This window comes from Sciurus vulgaris (genome assembly GCF_902686455.1).
Source record: "Sciurus vulgaris genome assembly, chromosome: 5".
Lineage (NCBI taxonomy): Eukaryota > Metazoa > Chordata > Mammalia > Rodentia > Sciuridae > Sciurus > Sciurus vulgaris.
In genome coordinates, this window is record NC_136465.1 from 13903406 (window position 1) to 13928121 (window position 24716).

Consider the following 24716-nt stretch of genomic DNA (forward strand, 5'->3'; position numbering starts at 1 on the left):
CAAGTGAAATTTATTGTATATAACGTTTGAACAACAAACCCATTAATTATTTTAATAGCATAAAAGAGGAAAAACTATGAAATCATCTTAACAGATGCAGAAAAATATCATTTGACAAATTTCAACAACCGTTCATGATAACAATTCTTAACAAACTGGGGATGGAAGGGAATTTAACCTGACATTAAGCCTCTATTAAAAAAAAACAACAATAAGCATCCTATCTAATAGGACCTAATTGGATGCTTTCCTTCTAAGATTGGGAATAAGACAAGCATCTCTGCTTCAACCAATTCTATTTAACATTGTACTAGATAGATGACCTAGCCAGGGCAATTAAGCAAGACGAAAAAAGTATGAAGATTGGGGGAAAAAGAAAACTAAAGCTGTTTTCAGCGACAGAAAGTCTGATTGCTTATATTAAGAAACCTAAAGACTCTACAAAATAACAACTGGAAATAATATACAAATTTAACAAGACCATAGAATACAAGACCGATGCATAAAAATCAATTGTACTTCTATATAGAAGTGACAAAAAATTTTAAAATACAGAATCTAAGCCAATTCCGCTAACAAAATAGCATTAAAAATATTTAGGAATACACTTAAAAATGTCACAGAGCTTGTTAAACATTGTCACACTTAAGAAGATAGAAATAAATAATTTTTTGATGAATTATAAGGCCCAAAAATGGTTGAATGTTAATTCTATGCAATGATATCTATATTCAATGCAATCCCAATTAAAAATCCAGCATTCTTTTTAAAAATTGAACATTTTATTCTATATAAAATTTATATGGAAATACAAACTTTTTGAGGGTGGAACAGTGGATGGACTTCACTGCTTGATTCCAAGACTGCCTATAAAGCTACAGAAATCAAGACAATGATTGACATGAGGATAGGTAAACAAAAATCAAAGGAACTGAAACGAAACTAGACTCGACCTACACATATCTGTTCAATGGCATTTCAACAAACGCAGCAAGCCTATTCAATGGGGGAAAAGTGTGTTTTTTGTTTTTTTTTTGTTTTTTTTTTTCCAACAAATAGTGTTGAAATAACTGGATAAAATGAAGAAAAATGAACCTCAACCCACACCTGCAGTACACAAGTACGGGGTGGTTATAGCTCGAGAGGACCTGGCTTCCGTTTGCTTCCATCCACTCCCCAGCACCTACAAAATCCTGTAACGCCAAGACAGGACCTTGAGCTTCTTGGCTTGCAGGATCCTGGACGGCCATGCCCCGAGTCCAGCGCAGCGCTGGGTGTGGAGGCAGCTGGAAAAACTTGACCCACGTGCTTAAGGCCCTTTGGTGTCTTGTGCTTGAGAATGTCCCGCAGTTGTGTTTCCTAAAGTCTTTCAAGAATCCAACAAGGAGGGAACGCCCAGCAGAAGGGTAGAATTGGGTTCCTGGGGCTTGCCTGAGTCAGGCGCAGTAGGGTGAAGATGACATTCCACTGGCATGGAACCCTGAGACCAAGCTACGGATGATTCACTGCCCTGGGGTGATGGGCAGCTGGGTGGGTGTGGCAGCCCTCTGGGGACTCTAGATTCAGACCTGCACTTCCCGGCCTCCTGTCCAGCCAGCCACCCACGCATTCGCTGCGTTCAGAGCGACATCCTTGAGTCACGCGATCACCAGGGAGGGGAAGTACATGAGTTCCCAGGCGGAAGGCGGTGGGAGAAGGGAAGGTAGAGTTCCTGGACAGGAAAGGCAAGCGCCCCAGATCCAGGGAGGATCCGGCCGGCCGAACCCAACTTCTGGGCTAACTAAGGAGGCGTGGCAGGCGTGGATCTCAGGGTAATGTCGGATTACGTCCATCTTCCCACGTGAGACTAAGTAGGCGTGACTTTTGTGTCTTCGGGACAGTTTAGCAAATCACTGTAGAAGAGAGCGAACGCGGCAGGTGGCAGCGCGCGCAGCAAAGCTCGGCGACATTTCCCAGTAGACGTAAAACGCGGAAGATTCCTCGGCCAGTGCCCAAATCAAAGTCACGAGACCGAGGAAAGGGCAGCTCTAACACGATGCAACCCAGGGGGAGCGCGCCCGGCGGCCCTGGGGTCCCGGGCGGGCGCGACCCGGGCCCCAGCCCAGCGCAGGCGGCCACGCCTAAGCCTTCGATCAAGCCCCTTGTTCTCGTTTTGATGGTGCTGCTGGTGAGTCCCGGCTCCGATTCTCGGAGCATTTCTGCGTCCGGAGGGGACAGGAGGCGTGGGGGTGGGGGTGGGGGTGCCAGGCCCCGGTCGCCCGCCGCCCGGCAAGCCCGGGCAGGACCAACCCAGCAGCCGCGGGAAAGGGAAAGTCCAGGTCCCGGGCGCCCAGGACCGACCCGGGTGAGGGGGAGAAGAGCTGCTGCCCCGCGCGCCTCTCCACGGGTTAGGGACACTTTTGGGGCATTTCAAAACGGACGCAGCAAGTTCCACCGTTCCCTGGAGGAGGACCAAGGGACTTTTCCATTTCTTTCATGCTCCCGCTCCACGCGCTTCCATGGATCGAAACGCAGGCGGTGGAAAGTAACTTTCCCTGGCCTGCCTCTCATCAGGATTAGAGGATTGTAGAGGCCGCAAGCGAAAGTTATGTCTTGATTCCCTGTGAGGGACCGTGATTTAGTGTAGGGAGAAAGGCGTGCGTGTGGCGGGGGCGGGGCGGGGCCGGGCCGGCTGTACTTTCTAGGTAGATGTTACTTGCCTGATAGGGAAAAAAGTTCAAAACCAGAAAAACAAACCAACCTGTGTGATTCCGTTTTCCACTGCTCCAACAAATACTTGAGACTGGGTCATATATAAAGGAATTTTATTTGGCTCACTCTTCTGGAAGTTCAAGTGCACAGCTCCAGCTCCAGTGAAGGGCCTACTGATTGCATGGCTTCAGGGCGGGAGCGGGAGAGATCGCAGGGCAAGACAAGAACCCTGAGAGGGTGGTGGATTCAGGCACGTGTTTTTGTATCAACTCTCTTCCTAGCACTAAGAACTACCTTATTTTTTCCTGGACAAGGCCGGTAATGACCTAATATCATCCCACTCGGCCCCTCCTCTTAAACGCCCCACCCACTCTTACCACCCGACCTAGCTTCCAAAACCGGACCCTTGGGGATATCCGCAAATCATGTCCAAACCATAGCACAGCCTTGCGAGTCTCATGACATTTTTAATATTTCATTTAACAAATTAACACTTAATCCAGGAAATAGCATTTTTATTTGTCAAAATCTCAGAATAATTAGGGAATTTATGTTTTGAATACCAGTTTATATTAGGTGAGATCCACATTTTTTAAGCCACAGACACTTATTGTGGGATCCACATTTAATACTGTTTGATGAATGGATTACTTTTGTCAGGTCTATGTGTATTCAGTGGAATGTAGACATCAAGGTCAAAAGTCTGAATCTGCTTGTTTTGGAAATGTGAGACTTAGGCCTTCTGGTATCCCAAATGGCCCTGTCATCCTTCCATAAATCAGCCTTTCTTCCATTATGTAGAGCTCTTTACAATTATGAAGCTAATAATAAATTACATGAGATGTTTTATGTACCTGCACTTTTTTTTTTTTTTTTTTTTTAACAACAGGTTAGTATTTTATGGGTGAACCACGGTTTGTCTTGATCTTCCATCCTATAGGTAGCTGTTCAGATTACATCTTGGTTTTGTTTTTGCTAATTCCAGTAGCATTGTAGTAAACAGGTATGTATCACAGGTGCATATATCCATGTGCACCATGAAACTGGGTAAGTCCTTAGAATGGAATTCTTGAGCCAATTTTGGAATTTGTTCAGATATTGCTACATTATCCTTCAGAAGAAGGTTCTACCTGTTTGATATTCACACCTAGAGTATACAAACTCTCCTCTGTCCCTAGCTGCAAGGGCAGCTCGGATATAGCAACATTAACTCCTTGCTAATCTAACAAGTAAAAAATGATACACCACAGCATTGTGCTTTTGATTCTGCAGAGCTTTTAGAGGTTTTCCAACCTCCAGGGGATTTTCCAGGGTAGTAGATGAGCAGGAGACACCAGATTAGGCAGCCGGGAGCCTGGAATTCCAACTGCATACTTGAAACCTTGGCTCCTGAGTCCAGTCCCTGCCACTAAGCAGCATCTATGAATGGACATAGACTGACCTTGCCCTGGGCTGACAGAGGGATTTCATCAGAGGAAGTCTGGCCCAGAGCCCAGGTTCTGAGCCGAGATCACCGCCCTATAAATGCTGGGATTGTCCATTGCCTGTGCCTGGACCTTCCACATGGGTCCCTCTTTATCAAAGTGGGAAGTTTTGGCATCTCAGATGCTCAGACACTGGGCAGTATTAGTTGAAGGCCAGAGATGGTGTGCTGCTCTTCCTCTCCAGGCCTGTGACCTGGAGGTGGCCCCAGCTTTCTCTTATGTCAGATAGTGAGCACACACAAGTCTGCTCTGTGAGCTGCAGTGAGCTGGTCACTGTATGAAGTTGTGTGGGAGGACAGGTCACTTCCTCAGGGGTGGTGTCGGCACTTGGTGCTGAATGGCCACAGGGCATACATTTTCCACCTATTAGTGGCTGTACCTGCTTGTACTGACATCTGAGCCGGGGCTCTGCAGCATCCCCTGCCGGTGCTGCACCCTGGAGCTGGTGCTTGGGTAGTTGCGACATCTCTGCACTCAGTAGTGTGTCCTGGGTGGTGGCGGAGGTCCAGTTCTCCCAGCAAGTAGATGGTGAGCTTCATTCTTAAGACAGCCTGGGCCTGGGGGACGGGGTGGGGATCAGACCTGTATGAATCTTTTTTCCCACAGTTTGATAGAGGAGATGTTTCCATAAACTTAAATGACTAATAGGCAGCAGCATGAAGATTGCACAAGAGGCCCAACCCCCCTCAGCTGGCCTCTAAAGAGGCTTGGATGCTGGTGAGACCTGCTGTGGTATTCCTGAGGCTGTGGCTTGATTAAAATCAACATTGTGGGTGATGAGTTTAAACAAACCAGAGTGTAAACCTGCACTTGCTGATGCCAGGCTTTGTCCTCAGCTCCTTTACATTTGTTAACATATCTAATTCTCACAACCCCCAGGCTGCGGGGAACCCTTGCCATCTTTGTTTCATCTGAGCAGCACTGAGACCACAAAGCCCATTTGGTGAGGAGAGGAACTGGGCAGGGGTGGGTGATCAGCTGCAGCCCCACCATTGATTGGGTCACTGATTCTCTGGCCTGTCCCCAGGGCAGTAGTCAATGGCCATCTATGAGGCCCACGCTGAGCTAGCACAGGGTCCCTCTTATTCCAGGGAAGAGAAACATGTTTAGAGGAGGGAAGTGGCTTCTCCAGGACCACGGAGCTATTCCACACCTGGCTCTGGGCTACAAGTCACATGACTTGGTTCTTTAATCCAGGGGTCTTTCTACAAAAGACCAAACAAGCCGACAAAATAAAACTTAGGAAGCGGACTTCGGACAACAGGAAGACCTTGTCTTAAGCCAAAGTTAAAGCCATTCAGTTTCAGACAACCAGGCCGTTTTTGGAGGGGCAGTGGAATGCCTGAGACAGGAAATGGGGAGGATAAGGTGACTCAGTCTGTGCGGGCCAGCGCTGGGAACAAGCTCCCTGTCACACACTCACACTCCCGTAAACACACACCCAGGAGCGGAGTCTGACTCACTCTCAGCCTCCCACCATCAAAGGTAGCCACGAGCCACAACCTACCCCTGCCACTTTCCACTTCCTTCCTCCGTTTCACTGTGTGTAAACCAGAGTCCCTCAGATGGTATTTGTCGCTTCTCCTGGAGCCACCACTCCAGGCTCCTTTCACTTCAGTTGACCTTGAGGTTATTAAGTCTGAGTCCCAGCTGCCTGTGAACCAGAAGTGTCCTGAGTAAAGAAGGTGCCAGTCCCTGTTGTTGGTACTCCAGTTTCTTGTACAGTGTGGTCACCAGGAGCCCCCACTGAATGAATGAGCAGCCTGTACTCTGGGCTGCTGCTCGAAGGCAGCTGAGTCAAGTGCCAAGAACCAGCCCAGGCTCCAGGGCTCCAGGAGCTAATCAGCTGTGGAATTTTCACTTGAGATTACCAGAGATTAAAAAAAAAAAAAAAAAAAAAAACCACCATTTGTGGTGCTGAGAATATCATTCACCCAGGCATGGTGGTGCATGCCTGTAATCCCCAGTGGGAGGTCGAGGCAGGAGGATCCTGAGTTCAAAGCCAGCCTCAGCAACTTAGTGACACCCTGTCTCAAAATTAAAAATAAAAAGGGCTGGGGCTGTTGCTCAGTGATTAAGCATTCCTGGGTTCAAGCCCAAGTACAAAAAAAAAAAAAAAGAACATCGATTGATTGAAGTCATGATAATAATAAACTCATGTGTGCTAATAATAGAGCTTTAAAATATGTGAAGGAAAAAGTCTACAGGATTAAAGGCAGATCATATCAGTCCTTTCTCAGCAATTGATAGAATTAACAGATGAAAAGTAGTAAATAATAACATACGTGAGCATTGTCAACCACTTTGATGTGTGTATAGCATGCAGAACAGTCACTGAAAATTCATTATTTTTTCTTGTTTTTATTGGTACGTTAAAATTATATGTAGTAGTGGAATTCATTGGGACATACCTGTACATGTACATAACATAATTTGGTGGGTCTCATTCCCCAGTACCTCCCTTTCCCTCCTTCCCTCCCTCTCTTGAACCCCCTTCTTTATTTATCTCCCTTTTTCTTTTTTAATGGGTATATTATAATTTATGTGTAAAAGTGGGATTCGTTGTGATGTATTTGTATTGTACATAGCATAAATTCTTTTCTAGTAAGCATGGTACTTTTACCAAGATATATCCCATTGTGGACTATGAAGCAATCTAAATACATGTAAAGGGAATAAAATAATACAGAATATGTTCTCTGACCTCAATGAAATTAAATTGTTAATCAATACCGATATCTAGAAAGATCCCCCAAATTTTGATACTCAGCAACATGCTATTTAATAATAATCCATGCTGAGCTGATGGAATAAACATGGTATTTAAAAATATTTCACACTAAATGGTAATGATTGTGTAACACTTGGAAATCTGAGGTACTGCTAAAGTAGTTCTTTGAGAGTGAAATATATAACTTTTAGTGCTTCTGTTAAATGAATAGTGGTTTAGGGGAAATAGGGTTATTGCTGATGGACATGGAGTTTCTTTAAAAGTGTTCAAAAATTGATTTTTAAGTAATGACTGTGAACCTCTGTGAATAAATTTAAAATCACTGAGTTGTTCACATTAAAGAGGTGAATTATATGATTCATGAATTGTAGTTCAGTAAAATTCCTAAGGAAAAAAATAAGAAAAATATAAAAATCAGGGCTGGGGTTGTGACTCAGTGGTGGCAAAGCACTCGCCTATTCACTGGGTTCAATTCTCAGCACCACATATAAATAAATGAATAAAATAAAGGTCTGTCAACATCAAAACAATTTTTAAAAATCAATGACCTGAAGATCCACATTAATCACCCATAAAATAAGTATAAATTAAACTCAAAGAAAGTAATAAGAAGGAAGTAATGAGAGAAGAAATTAATGAGATGGAATATGAACAATAAAAGGTAGTGACAAACCAAGAGCTGGCTCCCTGCAATGATCAAAAAATTAATGAAGAAAATTAGTAAACAAAATTCAGAAAACAACAAGGACAAGAACAAACCAGGCACGCTGGCAGATGCCTGTAATCCCAGCTGCTTGGGAAGTTAATTCAGAAGGGTCACTTGAGCCCAGGAGTTTGAGACCAACAGCAAGAGCAGGAAATACTAGTATTAAGAATTAATGATGGGGGCTGGGGTTGTGGCTCAGTGGTAGAGCACTTGCCTACCATGTGTGAGGCACTGAGTTCAATCCTCAGCACCACATAAAAATAAATGAATAAAATAAAGGCATTGTGTCCACCTACAACTCAAAATGTTTTTTAAAAAAACCAAAGAATTAATGATGGGATATTACGAACGGCACCACCATCAAAAGGATAAAAATGAGAGCTTATGAATAACTCTGACAATAAATCCAACAAGTTGGATGATATGGAAAAATTCCTAGAAAAATACTACTTCGCAAAATAGCCACAAGATGTAAGGATAATCTGAATTGTCTTATACCTATTTATGCATTGAAATCTGTTATTTAAAAGCTGAAAATAATGAAAATTGCTGGCCCACAGTCATTTCACTGATAATTCTGCAAATATTATGGAAGAAACAGTGCTAACCTTAAATAGATTGTTTCAGAAAAAATCAGAGGAGGCGGTTCACCATTGTTGTTATAGAACATCATCATTGTATAATGCCAGTATATATTTTGTAATATCTGACAAGGATATGACAAAAAGAACTCTGATCACATACATTATAAATGTAGACGTAAAAAAGAAAAGCCAATTGAGTCTAGAAACTTTTTTAAAAAATTACTCTGAGCCAATGGAGTTTATTTCAGGAATATAATCGAATTAGCATTTGAAAATCAGTGTTAGTCATGATATTAACATTGTGAAGGAAAAAACCTATATGAACATGTAAATTGATAAAATTTAACATGCATTCGCAATAAAAAATTCTCATTATATTTAGAACAAAGGTGAACTTTCTCAGTTTGATGAATTCCACATATAAGAAGGTACAGCTTTGTATGAAAATGAAGCGAAAACTAAAGCCCAAAGCTAGCGAAGGTAATATATAATAAAGATCAGAGAAGAGATTCAAAAAAAAATAGAGACTAGAAAACAGTGGAGAAAAATCAGAGAAACCAAAAGTTGGTTATTTTAAAAGATCTGCAAGCTAGGCTTGGTGGCACACACCTTTAATCCAAGTAATTCAGGAGGCTGAGGCAGGAAGATCTCAAGTTCGAAGCCAGTCTCACTTAGTGAGACCCTGTCTCAAAATTAAAAGAAATAAAAAGGGCTTGGGATGTGGCTCATGGTAGGACACTCTTGGGTTCAATCCCCAGTACTACTGCTACTGCCAATAGTAATAGTAAATAAAATAAAAAGATTCACAAAATGGACAAAACTTTAAGACTCAAGTAAACAAAAATCATATATGAAAATGAGAACATATAACTGATTTTTTGTAAATCAATAGGATTTTAAGATAATGTTCTGAGTAGGTGTACTTCTACGTATTAGGTCCCATATGAAAAATGGACAAATTCTTGGAAACACTAAGACTCAATTCTGTAGAACTAGAGGTTTTCAACAGAACTACAGCAAGTAAGGAGATTCAATCAGGGAGCCAAAGCCGCCTATCCAATAAAGAAAATTCCAGGACCAGATGACTTCCCTGGTAAATTCTACCAAACATTTAAAGAAGCACTGTCAATCCTCTTCAAATTCTTCCAAGAAATTGGAGAGGAGGAGACCCTTCCCAACTCATTTTAGGAGACCAGTATTACCCTAATACCAAAGCCAGACAAAAGCACTACAAGAAAAAAAAATTACAGAACAATATCTTTGATAAATATTAATGTAAAAATTCTCAGCCAATTATTGTACTAGCCAACAGAATATAATGGCACATTAAAAGAATGCTACACCATGACCAGTGGGATTTGTTTCTGAAATTAGGGAATAATTTAGCATGAAAATCAGTGTAATATGCCACACTTACAGAATGTTAGCAGCACTGACAGAAGACAGGACAAAAGCTATATTATCATCCTCATCTCAAGTGATACAGGAAAGGGATTTGACAGAATTCAACACCTTTTTATGATGAAAACACTCAACACAGCAGGGATGGCAGGAAACTACCTCAGCACATTAATGGCCACGTATGAGAAGTTCACAGGTAACATCATACTTCTCAATGGAGAAAGCCTTAAAGGCCTTTTCCCCAGGATCAGGAATAAAGCAAGGATGACCCTTTCACCACTTCCATGGTAATGGAAGTCCTAGCCCAAGCAATTAGACAAGGAAAAGGAAAAAAAGAAAAGAAGAGAAAAGAAAAGGAAAGGAAAGGAAGGAAAGAAGGAAGGAAGGAAGGAAAGAAAGGCATTGAAAAGGAAGAAGTAAAATCTGTTTGTGGATAACGTGTGTAGTACTGGGGTTCGAACTCAGGGGTGCTCGACCACTGACCTACATCCCCAACCCTTTTTATTTTTTATTTTGAGACAAGGTCTCAATAAGTCACCCAGGCTGCTCTTAAACTTGTGATCCTCCTGCCTCAGCCTCCTGAATAGCTACAGTTATACACATATGTCACCATGCTGGTCAACATATTCTTATATGTAGAAGATCCTCAAGATTCCATAAAATTCCCCCATTCCTGAATGATAATTAATTAACTTAATATTGTTAAGATGTCATTTCTATCCAAAGTGGTCTACAGATTTAATGCAATTCCTACTAAAATCTCAATGGCATACTTGCAGAGATTGAAAAATCCATCCTACGATTCACGTGGAATCTCAAGGAATACTGATAGTCCACACAGTTTTGAAAAAGATCAAAATTTGAAGTCTCAACTAACTGACTTACAAACATTTTTACAAAGCTACAGTTCTCAAAACAGTATAGTACTAATATAAAGAAAAGACAGACGAATGGAAGAGAATACAGAGCTCAGAAATAAACCGTCCAACATATGCTCACGTGATTCTCAACAAGGGTGCCAAGACCAACAGATGATGGAAAGGACAGTGTTTTATCAAATAATGTTGGGAAATTGAATATTCAGCAGCGGAAGAATCAAATTGCCCTTTACCTTATACCATTTATGAAAGTCAACTCACAGTTCAAGGACCTGTGATGTAAGAGCTAAAATTATAAAAATTTTGGAGGAAAAGCTTCATTACATTGGACTTGACAATGTTTTTTTTTTTTTAAGATATCAAAAACACAGACAACAAAAGTAGAAATTGATAAATTGAACTACATCAAAATAAAAAACTTCTTCGCCTCAAAGTAAAAGGACCCAGTCAATGAAGGAAAGGCAACCTACAGAATGGGAGAAATGAGATGAAAGGTCAATATCCAGAGTATGTTTTTTAAAAACTCCTAGAAGAGCAATAAAATAAACAAATAGTACAATTCAAAAATAAGCAAAGAGTGTGAATAAGACATTTCTTCCAAGAAGATGTATAAATAGCCAGCAAGCACGAAAATAGATGCTCAGCACCACGGTTTGTTACGGAAATGCAAATGGAAACCACAAGGAGATGCCACCTCACACCTACCAAGATGGTCTGTCCAAACATGAATAAGAGATTCTGGTGAGGATGTGGAGAACTTTTGTGCCCTTTTGATGACCATGTAAAATGTTGCGGACACGATGAAGAACAGGATGGCCACTTCTTGAATGATAACAGATAGGATTGCCATGTGACCTAGCAATTCCACTTCTGGGTGCAGACCCAAAAGAATTATTTGGTTTTTGCAATGCTAGGAACCAAACCCAGGGCCTCACGCATGCCAGGCAAATGCTCTACCATTGAGCCACATCCCCGTCCCTTAGCCAAAGGATCGAAAGGATTGAAAAACCCTAAGGAGATTTTGTACATGTACGTCCATGAGCATTATTCACAATAGCCAGAAGGCAGGATTAACTTAATTGTCCATTAATAGATGAATGAATAAGCAAAATGCATGTACATAGAAATAAACATACATAGAAAGGAAATTCTATTGTATGGTACAATGTGAATGAACCATGAGGATATTTTGCTAAGTGATATATGCCAGTCATGAAAAAAGAAAATTCAGTATGATTCCACTTATTTGAGGTACTGAGATTACTCAAGTTCATGGAAACAGTAGAATGGTGGCTGTCGGGGTGGAGGGGTGGGGAATGGGCAATGGTTTCATAGACAAATACTTTCCAGTTATCAAGACATAGAAAGTTCTGGATGTCGATTGCGCTGCAGTGTGAATGTATCTAGCACCGTTAAACTGTACACGTACAATGATTAAGATGGTAAATTTTATCTTATGTTTGTTTGACTACAATTTTTAAAAAGTGTATTTGTGTGCACAAGAGAGACAAAGAGGGAGACAGAATATTCACACTAAGACAGTATAATAGAGGTTGCAATTTCTGTGATTTTATTCTTGTGAAAACTTTTCCTTTACTTTTCCTCCATCTGAGTAAATACTGTTTTTTAATAAGTGAAAGAATAAAGGAGGTTTTCATGTGTATATCACTTGTCAAGTCCTAAGAGGCATAGATATAAACAAATAGCTGAGAGTTTTTGAACTTGAAGGAAGATCCAAATTCTGTTTAGTTTTGGAAGCTGTTGGGAAGGAATGTGAGATGGATCTTGTGAGGAGTGAGATCTGGAAGCCATTCATGCTAATCCCTGTTTTGTCTCCACAGGTCCAGGTTGGGCCAGCCACTAGCTCTAGAGCTTTTGCATCAGCTACCCTGAGGAGGATGGAATTGGGTCTCTTCGAAAAATTGTGTCAAGCAGGTACATTCTAAGATTGATCTGTAATCTTTTTTTTTTTTTTGGTAACAGGGATTGAACCCAGGGGCACCTAACCACTTAGCTCCACCACCCGCCCTTTTTATTTTTTTTATTTTGAGACAGGATCTTGCTAAGTTGTTTCACTTGGTTACTGAAGCTGGCTTTGAACTTGTGCCTCCCAAGCTTCTGGGATTACAGGCGACCACCACACCTGGCTCCAGTTGTAATCTTTAACACCACCCTTGTCTCCATGTTCTTCTAGACTTCTGTTTCCTACTGTTCCTTGTCCTTTTATTCATTAGATATTTACTGATCCTTGGCCACATCTAGGGTTATGAATATTTATCCCCAGGTTTTCTTCTAGTTTAGTTTGGTAGTCTTTGCTCTTACATTTAGGTATTTGATTCATTTTGAGATAATAATTTATTGTATGTAGTGTCAGGTAAGGATTCAACTTCTTCCGCTTGCATGTGGCTATCCAGATGTAGCGGTCCCAGCACAATTTGTTGAAAAGACAACTTTCCCATTCAATGGTCTTGGCACCCTTGTTGAAAATCAGTTGAACTTAAATGGAAGAGTTTATTCTTGGATTCTCAGTTCTTTTCCATTTGTTTGTGTCCATTCTTTTCCAGTACCAACTTGGAGTGTGTTTTAAAATCAGAAGTGTGTCTTCCTGTTTTGTTTTCCTTTTCCAGGATTATTTTGGTTATCCTGAATCCCTTGAGATTCCATATGAATTTTAGAATCACCTTCTCAGTCTTTATAAAGCAGTCAGCTGACTTTCTATAGGTAATGTGCTGAATCTGTAGCCAGGTTGGGAGAGTACAGTCATCTTAACATTAAGTCTTTCAATCCATGAACATGGGATATTTTTCCATTTATTTAGATCATCTTTAATTTCTTTCAGTGATGTTTTGTAGTTTTTAGATTACAAGTTTTGCATTTATTTTGTTAAACTTATTTCTAAATACTTAATACCTTTTGATGCTATTGTGAATGAATTTATCTTAGTCTCATTTTGGGATTGTTCCTATTGTGAGCATATAACAATACAGCTAATTTTTGTGTATTGATCTTATATTTTTTAACCTTGCTGAACTTACTATTTTTAATCCTCTTTCCATCAGTTCCCTAGGTTTTTCTGTCAATAAGATGGTGCCATTAGTAAATATGGTTTTTATTTCCTTTTCAATCGGGTCACATTCATTTCTTTTTCTTGCCAACTACCCTGATGAGAACCACCAGCAGTGTTGAATAATCAAGTGGCAAAAACAGATAGTTTTGGGGCATGGCTGCTTTCCTGACCGGTTGTCTAGCTGAAGTCTAAGAACTTGGTTTTTTGAAACTTCTTCCCTGCCTCTGTTTTTGTGTCTTGCTACTTGAAAGGTCTCCATTTCCTTCTCCTTCCCTCCTTTCACCTGATTGGCAGGGCTGCTGTGGCAGGAAGTGGCATAACAGTCTATTTCCGTAGTTCTGTCCCTTGATTGGCAGGTCTTTTGTGGTGGGAATTGGCATGACAGTTGATTTCTGTAGTTCAATCCAAGAACATGGGATATTTTTCCATTTTATTAGATTGTCTTTAATTTCTTTCAGTGATGTTTTATAGTTTTTAGCTGCTCGCCGGGTTGTCTTGTCTCATCCTTGGGTTGGTTTCAGTAGTTTGTTTTTCTAACAAGTTGGCCCAATTTGGGGATGTACCAAGGTTCACAGCATTCTCTTATAAACTTTGTTTCCCCATAAAGTCAGTACTTTTTTCAGATTCTAATATTTTGAGTTTTCCCCCATTATTACCCTAGTAGATTATGTTCAAAGAACCAGCTTTTTTAAAAAACTTTTTTTATTTGTTCTAATTTGTTGTACATGACAGTAGAATGTATGTATACATTTTGATAGGTCATACATAAATGTAGTATAATTGTCTTATTAATCTCTTTCGCCTTTACTGGCATGATGGGCTGGGGCTGGAACTCAGGGCCTCACATTTGCTAGGCAAGGGCTCGAGGGTTGAGCTACATCCCAGCCCTGGTCTTATTGATTTTCTCCCTTGTTTTTCCCATCTCTGCTAGTTCATTTATGCTTTAATCTGTTTTATTTCTTGCCTACTTACTTGCTTCACCTTTAATTTGTGCTTCCCTTTTCAGTATCTGAAAGTGGAATACTAGGTGATCCCTATGCTATGACTTAAAAAAAATAACCAGATTTTGAAGACTTAGTATTTTAAATAATAATAGAATGTTTCACTATGATATACTGATTATATATTGAAATGATAACATTTTGGGTATTCAGGTCAAAAAGTACATTGTTAAAATTCATTGGACCATATTCTTTTTACTGTGGATAGTGAGTCAGGATTTCCTGTGTGCCTTGTATTGTGCTTCTGTGGGTGCTGGGCTAAGTTGTATAGTAGGTACAGAAAGGAGGAGCTGAGCCAGACCAGGTAGAGTGGATGTCGCTGTTTAGATTCCTCTGTTGGGGAGCGAATTCTGCTCACCACTGCCAGCTGCAGTAAAATTCATTCACTCCCCGGCTTTTCTCTTTCTCCTCAGGCTACTACCGAGCTCCTGAGACTGGGGCTTGCAAGGAGTGCCAGGAGGGTGTGGACTTCACCAACCATTCCAACAACCTCTCTTCCTGCTTCCCCTGCAGCATCTGTAAAGATGGTACAGAGCAAGTGGCCCCAGGGAGGGTGGTGGGCTGGGACTGGATTCCATGTGGACTCAGAAACCTCAATTCCAGCCCAACTTGGTCTTCTTTCTGCCCTGTCCCATGATCGCCTATGATTCCATGAAACACAGTTGTTAAAAAATGAAAATTTCACGTATCCTGCATGCCACTTTAGAAGGTAGTCATCTAAAACAGCGGTAGGGAGGGGTAGGAGATTCATCTGCCCCCAGGGGAGGGGCTCCTCTGCCCCTCAGAAGCATTTCCAGGGCAATTACTGCTGCTGTCACTGTCCCTTGATTTGTAAACTTGGCAAACACTTACTCAGCATATGCCCTGGGACAGGACAGGCACTGAGTGCACTGGGACTGGCTATGAGAGGACCCTTCCCTGGAGGTAGCCCAAGAGGGCTGAGCAGGTGACACAAGCCACAATAAAGACAAGGACACTGGACTCCATAGACCAGGGCACATTCGAGAAGGATGTTGAAGGGCAGATACAAGGATTCCGAGCGGTAGATGGAGAACATCTCTCCGTCCAGAGGTCCAGAGCTGAGGGTTAGTGAACCTCGTGCACTCAGGAGAAGTGCCTGATTCAATTCTGGGTCTGCTCTGAGCCTTCTGTACTCTGCTAGGGATTTGGGGGTCCACTGACAGATTTCAAGTCATTACCTGCTTTGCATTTGACCAGGCTCCCTCGGAACATACAGGGAAGGGCAGAGGAAGAATGGAGAGAAGGGAGGCTCCCTGCTCTGTCCTGCGGTCAGCCTCCAGCTGGGGGGATCCAGTTGTGCTCCATCCCCACCCTCAGGCTCCGTCACTTTCTTCTCAGTGTGGATTACCTTCTCTTCCCAGGGGTCAGACACTCCCTGACCTCAGGCCTCAACCTTCCACAAAAGCTCCAACACACATTCATGTCTCCATTCTTGGACCTACTAAAACGTTTAGGTCTAGAGCACAAGAAAATAAGTGACTGAGTGGAAACGGGCTGGATTTTGTCCCAGACTGTCTACTCTGTGCTCCGACTTCCTGGCAGGTGCTTGGTTCTCCAGCCTTCACATCCCAAGACCCCTTCCTTGCACTGGAGCTTGGGATCTAAAATTTGATGCACTCAATAATAAATCGTGTTCCTTCCGTGTGAGTCTGAATACAGGTGACAGGGTCTTCGTGCCCCATACTCTCTTGCTGCAGAACTGGGCTGACTGGGAGGGTGTTCGTGTGGAGAAGGGGAGAGGTACTCAGGGCAACTCATCCCCAAAACTCATCCTTCATCTCCAGATAAAGAAGAGAAGAGCCCATGCACCACAACCAGAGACACGGTGTGCCAGTGCAAACCGGGCACTTTCCAGGATCCAGAGTCCCCTGAGTACTGCCTCAGATGCACCTCTGGGTGAGATCCTAGGGCTGGGAGCTCCCAGCACAAGGGAAGCCCTGGAAGACCTGACTTTTTTGTACCCCTTTCTCTCCCCTGGCCCTACAGAGGCCCCCAACCCCTCAGGGTGTCCCTTGGGAGTTTTCTGAGCCTGCGGTGGCCCTTCCTGATCCTTCTGCACATCCTCACACCTGCCCCTGAAGTGGTCCCTTCCCCCTGTCCTTTTCTCCTAGGACTTGTTCACTGGCCACAAGAGGCCATGACTTAGGGCCCATGATCCTTTTGAGGGCCCCAGGACATGACTGAATTCCTTTGGAAAACAGAAGAATGAGTAGAAAAATTCAACCAGGCTTATATTCATTATATCCCAAGTCAGTAATAAAAATGTAATTTTTAATCAATTTTTGTGCGACAGAAGCTCATGAAGTCAAAGGCTCCCATGAAGGCCTGAGCTAGTTCTGCCAGCCTCACTCCAGACCCCTGACCCCTAATAAACATGTATCTTTTTCCTATTTTGGGCTTTGGGGGCTGATAGTTTATTTACTCTTCTCTGTCGCTGCTGTTTGCTGTGCTTGGTAAGAAGGTCAGACAGGAAGGTCCACAGAAGCTCAGCTGTGTTAAAGGTTGGCAGGGGGCTCGGCTCAGCTGTGGCTGCCTGGGCTCCTGCTGTCCCCCCAGGGTGAGATCCCACCTCACTCAGGGCCTCCCCCAGCCAGGGCCATGCAGCCTCACCCTGGAGAGAGGCCCCTAAGGCTGCACCTCCACACACAGCTGGGATTCTGAGGGATGGAAAGGTGTGTGCTCAGATCCTTCCGCAGACTCAGGCAGAGCATGGGATTGGGGTTCCCTGGAAACACAAGGAGCCTATCCTTCTTCTAACACCTTCTCAGGGACATTGGGGGACACTGGATGGGGAGCGTGGCTCCCTCCTTCATCCCCTGTCCACCCTTTCTCACATCTTCCCATTGTTTCCTCTCTGTGCCCAGATGCAAGAAAGGGCTGGTGGAGGAGAGTCCCTGTCTCCCCTGGAGTGACCGCAAATGTGTCCACAAAGAATCAGGTACCAAGGCCACCAGGGAAACCCCAGCTTCTGCAGAGCCGGTGACAGGCAACCCGAGCACTACCTCCTCTCCCCATCCTTCCTCAGTCTATGCAGTCCCCATAGTCCTAGGCGTTGTGCTGCCTGTGGTTGTGGTTCTACTGGTGATTCTGGCTGAGTGGAAGTATGCGATGTTGAGGAAACTATGCGCTCGTGCGAAGACCATTTTACGTAAGTGTTGGCTGGGGTGGGCATGCCAGGCACTCCGCCCGCTTCCTGCCCTCTCCCCACACACTCCCTGCCCTCCCCTGTTTCCCAGAGCCTGGCTCTTTGTTCCCAGTGGTGACCCTGCCATCTCCCACCTCGTGGCACCTCATGGCCACCAGGGTCTCACTAGTCCCTCTTGGGGCTGCCAGTCACCTTGTCTCTCAGCGTCGTTTCGTCTCTCAGCCAAGTCCAGGAGGTCAGGGCCCACCAGGCAGAGAGGCGTGATCTCCTTGACGGGGGCAGGTCACGGGGGAAGTGGTCGGGTAGAAGACAGCTTTGGTCAGGGCAGAGCCAGGCAGACTGGGAACATGGTTCTTTCCCTCAGTTTCTCCCCGTTTCCCCCTTGTGCTGTGTCTGGGTCCCCAGCCCAGGAGGCCCAGCACTCCCTCAGGAAGGGAGGGAGGTAAGGCCCCTGCCCACTTGCTAAAGGGACCCCTTTCTCTTCCAGGCTATGGACAAGACTCTGAGCACCTGAACTCAGTGAGTTGGTCTTCCCTCCACTTGGAGTCTCTGGGCAGCACAGCCTGGGAGGGCCATCCCTGTTTGTCCTGTGATGCTGCCCTTGCTCTCTGAAGTGGCCTGGAACTCTGGGCCAACTGACAGAGGCAGATGGCCATTTTGAGCTCCCTGGAGGCCTGTGGGCCATGCTGCTACCCTGTCCTTCCTGCTGCCTGGGAGACATCCTCTCCCATGGCCTTGCCCCCGGGGGTGGGGTCACTTAGGACTTTGTCACCCTCCTTGGCACAACACTAGGGTCTTGGTGCCAGCAACAGATTATGGAGGTCTGAACCTGTGCCCACCTGGGATGACCCCACAGGGGGCGGGGATGAGGACCTTGCAGGGAGCCCTGGGTGTGGACTCCTGAGTGATTACTTTGTATTCCCAAGGTCTCACACAATACCCCAGGAGGGCCTGAAGCTCGGGACAATGACCACAATGAGATCCTAAGCAACAGGAACTCATCATCCACCTGGGACTTGGAGCAGCAAAGGGACAGACAAAATCTGGGGACAGTTGCCACTGAAGAGGTAACAAGTCTACTGGTGAGTGGGGGACAGGCGGTCTCAGGCTGTGGACAGGGAGAGGGGGTGTCATCCCTCATAGGGGGAAACATCCAGTTTCCTTTTAATGATGAGAAAGTAAAAAAGAAAAATATGCATTAAAAAGGTCAATAATCCCTCCAACTTGGTTAAATACCTTGATATTTTTAGAAAGATATGACTACATGTTCAAAGTGAGAAAATTTAAACAGTTTAGAAAGGATCTCAATGAATAAGAGCTTTCTTCATCTCTCCCAAGCCCCAAGATAACTGTGAGAGTTAGTTCCTTGTGATTCTTTCTCCAAGTCTTTACGCATAAGTTTATTGACGTTTTATTGAAAGATCATATATTATATGAAATACTCTTCCACACCATGAAGTGTTTTTGTTTTCATAATAAACCAAACAAGTTTTCCTTAGTTTTTTAAAACTAAAAATTTTTCCCAGATAAAATTTAGAATTCACCCATAAGATCTTCTCTATGTCAAAAAATATTTGGATTTTTTTTTCTGATGCTAAGGGATGGAACTCAAGGCCTCACACATGCTAGGCTAAGGCTTTAACCACTGAGCTTCATCCTCAGCTCCTAGTTGGAATTTCTATTCCAAGTTCACCTTAAATATGAAAATTTAACCTAGAAAGAATTGAGATCTTGTCAATATTCATTGTTTTTCTTATCGCAAAAGACAGCATTTCAAGACAAGTGGTTTTTTTCCCAGCTAAATGAAGATTTGTCTTTTTCTACAAATTATTTCTGTTTCGCAACAGTGCTGTTCTCTTTGTACTTAAGTGTTTTATAAACTTTATAAATTGGATCTCATTTCTCATGTGTTGTTTCACTACATTTTTAGCCATTCATTCGGAGTTCTGTTGCTCTTTCAGTACTATTTAAACTTTGGGGTTTTTTAAGTATACAAACGTGTCTACAGGGTGACTGACTTTTCTGCTCCATTCCAAGAATCCTGCTTCACGGTTTCGTTACCCTGCCTGCTGTGTGGCCAGAACTGTTGAGAACAGTGTTCAAGGACGCAGAGAAGGGCTGGGGAGGCACCTGGGTGGTGGAGCACTTGTCTCGTGTAGGAGGCCCTGGGTTCCATCTGCAGCACGATTTAAAAAAAAAAAAAAAAGTGGTGAGGGAAAAGGTCAGGAGGGAGGAGGGGAGGAAAGCACCCGTCGCGTCTCCTTGGCAAGGCCTCTGGTGCCACCCCTGTGAACATTTCCATATCCCATATAGAAACGCATCTTTTGATTCCAAGCTGTTTTAAAAGCTCAGAGCTGGTGTTTAATTTCACCAAATGCTTCCCAGCCTTCTTGGTGATTCTCTAATGCTTCCATTTCCTTATGTCGACTATTGAAATGAGACATTATTATCGATCAGAACACCTTCACAGTCTCGAAACCAGCTATGACTTTGGATTTTGCCAAATGCCCAGTCTTCTCCTGAGTCTCATAAAAAAATCTGTAAGAGGACTGGGGATGTAGATCAGTTGGTAGAGTGCTTGCCTCCCAAGCACAAAGCCCTGGGTTCAATCCCCAGCACGGCAAAAAAAAAAAAAAAAAAAAAAAAAAAAAAAAAAAAAATCTGCAAGAGCCCTGTGTGGTGGAGCTCTCCTTAATTCCAGCCACTCAGGAGGCTGAGGCAGGAGGATCACTAGTTTGAGGCCAAACTTGGCAGTGAGACCCTGTCTCAAAACTAAAAATAAAAAGGGCTAGGGTCTTAGTACAGTGGTAGAATGCCCCTGAGTTCAGTCCTAGTACCAAAGGAAAAAAGGACTGGGGTGTAGCTTAATGGTAAAGCACTTGCCTAGCATGCTCAAGACGCCGGATTCAGTCCCCACTACTGCAAAAATAAGAGAATCAAGCCTCTGAGAAGGCCACTGTCTCCTGCCAGAGGTGGGAGGGAATTGATCAGAAAAGGAAGTTCTGGGCTGGTGGGAGTATTGCCTCTTACGGAGTGAGCTCGGAATGGAACTCTTCAGGTGAGCCGCTCCAGGTGGGACGTTGATCTCTACCTCCACGCAGACCTGGAAGGAATAAGGGAAGTGGTCCTGGTCTCAAGCCTGGCTGGTTGTCAGGGCCAGGCCTACAGCCCAGATCCCTGACTCTGACCAGGGCATCTCCCCTCTGTTCCAGAGACCTGCAGAATCGGAGCCTTCTTGGAGGACGAGGAGGCTGATTCCAGCAGATGGGACGGACACCCGTGAGAGTAAGTGTTTCCTTTGGGGATGATAAAACAGGAGTCCAGGGGGTAGGAACAGTGTTGTAACTGCTGTCCCTGTCGCCGATGGCGCTTCACCAAGGCAGGTGGAGCTGATGCAGGGAGTTCTGTGCTGCTGTCACTGGGCCTTGGGGACCAGATCCCTTCCTCCCCTCTGCTTGTCCCACGGGGACCCACCTGTCCCTCATGGTCCGCACCCTTCTGGACCCCCCCTCTTCCACCGTGCTCCCTCCTTGCTTGCAGTTCAGCATACCCCAGGACCCCCTGAAGGCCTGCACGGTCCCCCGGAGGCAAGTGCACACCTGACCTGCGGCCAGGCCCTGTGTGATGCACTGTAGTGTCAACTACAATCTGGATTTCAAACGCCAGATGTTAAAAAAAGAATGGAGACGATCTCATGGATAATATTTTGAATATTGGTTATATGATGGAATGATAACTTTTTATCAATACTGAGTTAAGGAAAACGTCTTATCGAAATGAATTTCACTTATTTCCTTTTACTTCTTTAAGTGAGGCTGTTAGAAAAATGTCAGTTTGGGGCTGGGGAGATAGCTCAGCTCAGCTGGTAGAGTGCTTGCCTCCTAAGCCAAGGCCCTGAGTTCGATCCCCAGCACCACCAAAAAAAAAAAAAAAGTCAGCTTGCGTCCCTTCTCTTTCCCAGGACGCGCTGTGCGTGCATCCTGCGCACGTCTCATTTAGCCCCTCTCAGCCCCGTGAGCTGGGTGTAGTTGACTGCTTCACGGGTCCAGCTGTCCCTTTGGGTCTGTTTGCCCCCGTCCAGCGTGCCCCAGGGCAGTGTCGGAGGCTGAGCTGGGTCTGGGTGGCAGGCACTGCTCCTTCCATGGAGGAGATGTGGCCACTCAGGATGACAGACAGCACCCGTGACGCCCCTGAGCCTCTCGGGCACCTATCACACGTCGCTTTCCTCCACAATGACTGCGCACCCTTCCCGGGTGGCTCATCAGCCCCCTGAGGGCAGTATTCTCCGTTGCCTTTGACTCTCCCCCAGTGTCTTGGGTGCAGGTGGGGCCTAGGCAGTGTTCCTGGAAGCAGGTAGGGATGTTGGCGCAACAGGCTTCTGGGCTTAGGGAGCTCATTACTTTCCACACTTGGGTTCCTGACCTGATTTAGGATCCTCCGCCCTTGGTAACTGCTTCCAACTCACCTGTGCTTCATGTTTCTCTTCCAGCCCTATTACAGTTTTTCAATTGCCAGCCCGACGTGATTCCCTATCAATCCTGGAACAGGCTCATGCGCCAGTTGGGCCTTACAGATAATGAGATCCAAGTGATCAGATGTGAAACAGAGGACCCAGGAGATGTTTTGTACCAAATGATGGTGAAATGGTTCAACAAAATGGGCCGGGATGCCTCCATCAACAGCCTGCTGGATGCCTTAGAAATACTAGGGGAGAGGACTGCAAGGGAGAAAATTGAGGAGTACATGGTGAGGTCTGGAAAATTTATCTATCAAGAAGATGGAGCAGACACTGCTGAGTCCTTTCTTTAGAAAGACAGATGTTCGTTCCTTGATATTTGCTCCGCAGAAGAAGCACTGGAGAGCTTCCACATGACGGGTCTGTAACTGTTTCTTCTTCTTCTTGCACAAGTGCAAGTTCTTGTGCACTTGAAGAATGAAACCCACAGACCAGGAAGAGTGAACGCACGGGAGTAGACCTCCTGCACCACCAGAGGGGACTGATAGATTTCTCCCATCCAGTGTGCTAGTCTAGGAGATCACAGAGAACTTAGTTTGCTGCTGTTGGTCCAAACTTACACTACTTAGGTTTGGAAAAAGTCCCAAACTTATGCTAATTGGGACTTGAAAACTACTAGTGATTAACTAATTTGTCTTCCTTTTTTTTTTTTTTTTTTTTCTTTTAGTTGTAGATACAAAACCTTTTGGTTTTTTTAGGATCAAACCTAGTGCTGAACACGTGCTAGGCTAAGCCCCCAGCCCCAGCCCCAGCCCCACCCCCACTTTTGGTTAATTCTTGAATCCCAGCTTCCATTCATGTCTGTGCAACTTCAGCCCTGGGTGGGGCTGAAGAATTGTTATGTGTGTCTATGTTTACATAAATGTTAACTTATTTCTGATGTTATATGACTATGAAGTTTTGTGTTTTTGTAATTGTTGTGTGTCAAAATATGTAGTCCACCATTAGAGTTCGTTTCTCTCTTAAGCACTTTGATGACTTTCCAATGTTTAGCGACTTCTAAAGAACCTAGTCTTTTAAACCTGACAGATTTACTTATTTCTTTTGATGGTGTTGGGATCACACTCAGGGCCTTGCACATGCTAGTCAAGAGCTCTACCACTGATCATCTCCAAAATATAAACCTGACATTTCTATGTGTTGTTTATTCTGCACGTGAATAGTTATTTACTGAAGATGTAGCAGGAACTTGAGGAGAACTGTACCCTTGTGAAACCCTGACCTGGGTAGTGACCTTCCTTCCCTCCTCTGAGGCTCTAGAGGGGAAGTGGGGGTGGGTTAGATCAGAGGTGGCATCTTTGCTGCTATATGTTATTGAACTCTGAGTCCTCCCGGAGCTCAGGAAGAGTATGGGGATCTGTCCCTGATGTCTGCCTTGATCTCAGAAAGGAAGGATAGACAGTACTCACGAACGTGGAATATTTGCTAACTCTGGACCGCTTACTTGTGAATCCAAGCCCCAGAGCTGCATTTTGGGGTACAGAGTTGTACTTGAGAACCAAAGCCCTCTATTTGCATAGGGGTTCTAGGTGTAAGATTTAACACAAAAATACAGATTCTGAAATTCTGGTACAGAAAGACCTAAAATGGCTATGGGCATTTTGTCCTGGATGCTTTCTCCTCTGTATTTAACTCCTCATTAACTCAGCCCACCTTCCAGCAAAATCTTCTCCGGAGTATTCCAGTCATGGCAGGACACTTGCATGGAGATGCTAGTTCTCATCTCAAGGCATTGTATGTTTTCTCATTCCAGGGCTGGTATGACCAGGCTAAAGCCAGAGGCACATTAATTTGTGACCTCTGATTCCTCAAAAAACTAGGAATGGAACCACCATTTGACCCAGTTATCCCACTCCTTGGCATATACCCAAAGGACTTAAAATCAGCATAATATAGTGATATGGCCACATCAATGTTTGTACACGACCAGTATAACTCCACATCATGGACAACCACAAGAAAGGGAAGTTATGCTCCATGTGCATAATGTGTCGTGTATAACTACAAAGAACAAATACAAAACAGTTTTTTTTTTTTTTTTTTTAAATGTGGCCTCTGTGCATCTTTCAGAGAGGAGACCCCTTCATCTTCCCATACCCTTCCCTCTCCCTCAGGCTGCTCCCTCTCCGCCTTTGCTGCTGCTTGGGTGGACACTTGTCCCCGCATCTGAGAGGAAGCCAGTTAGGTTTCAGCTCTCTGCCTCTCTCAGAGGACTTCCTTGGGTCCTATCTCATGAAGTGTTGCCTCCCCAGTGTTGGGTGTGCTTATTTTTGCAAAGGAAGCAGATGTGACATGCAGATGTCAGCTTTTTCCCTGGCTGGTTCTGCCACGTTGCCTACCAAGTGCTGATAGCAGACGGGCACGTTAGCAGGTGCTTCCCTGGAAGCTGGGCGTCTGCTGTTGCTTCCACTGGAAACGAGTTGGTGATATGGAGCCACACAGGAAGGCCGTCAGGTACAAAATACTCATGTATTTATGAATTCATGACCAA

At 44.3% G+C, this 24716-nt stretch overlaps 1 protein-coding gene across 1 annotated transcript; it reads left to right on the forward strand.

The window, feature by feature from the left end:
* The first annotated feature begins 701 nt into the window (after nucleotides 1-701).
* On the forward strand, nucleotides 702-23110 carry LOC306661021 (tumor necrosis factor receptor superfamily member 10B-like). Its single transcript, XM_079139862.1, has 9 exons — nucleotides 702-2167; nucleotides 12317-12410; nucleotides 14957-15070; nucleotides 16349-16460; nucleotides 17429-17645; nucleotides 18016-18228; nucleotides 18636-18791; nucleotides 20922-20994; nucleotides 22199-23110. Exons 1-9 carry the CDS (start codon nucleotides 2036-2038, stop codon nucleotides 22516-22518), a joined length of 1431 nt encoding a protein of 476 aa, XP_078995988.1. The 5' UTR covers nucleotides 702-2035; the 3' UTR covers nucleotides 22519-23110.
* The last annotated feature ends 1606 nt before the right edge of the window (nucleotides 23111-24716 follow it).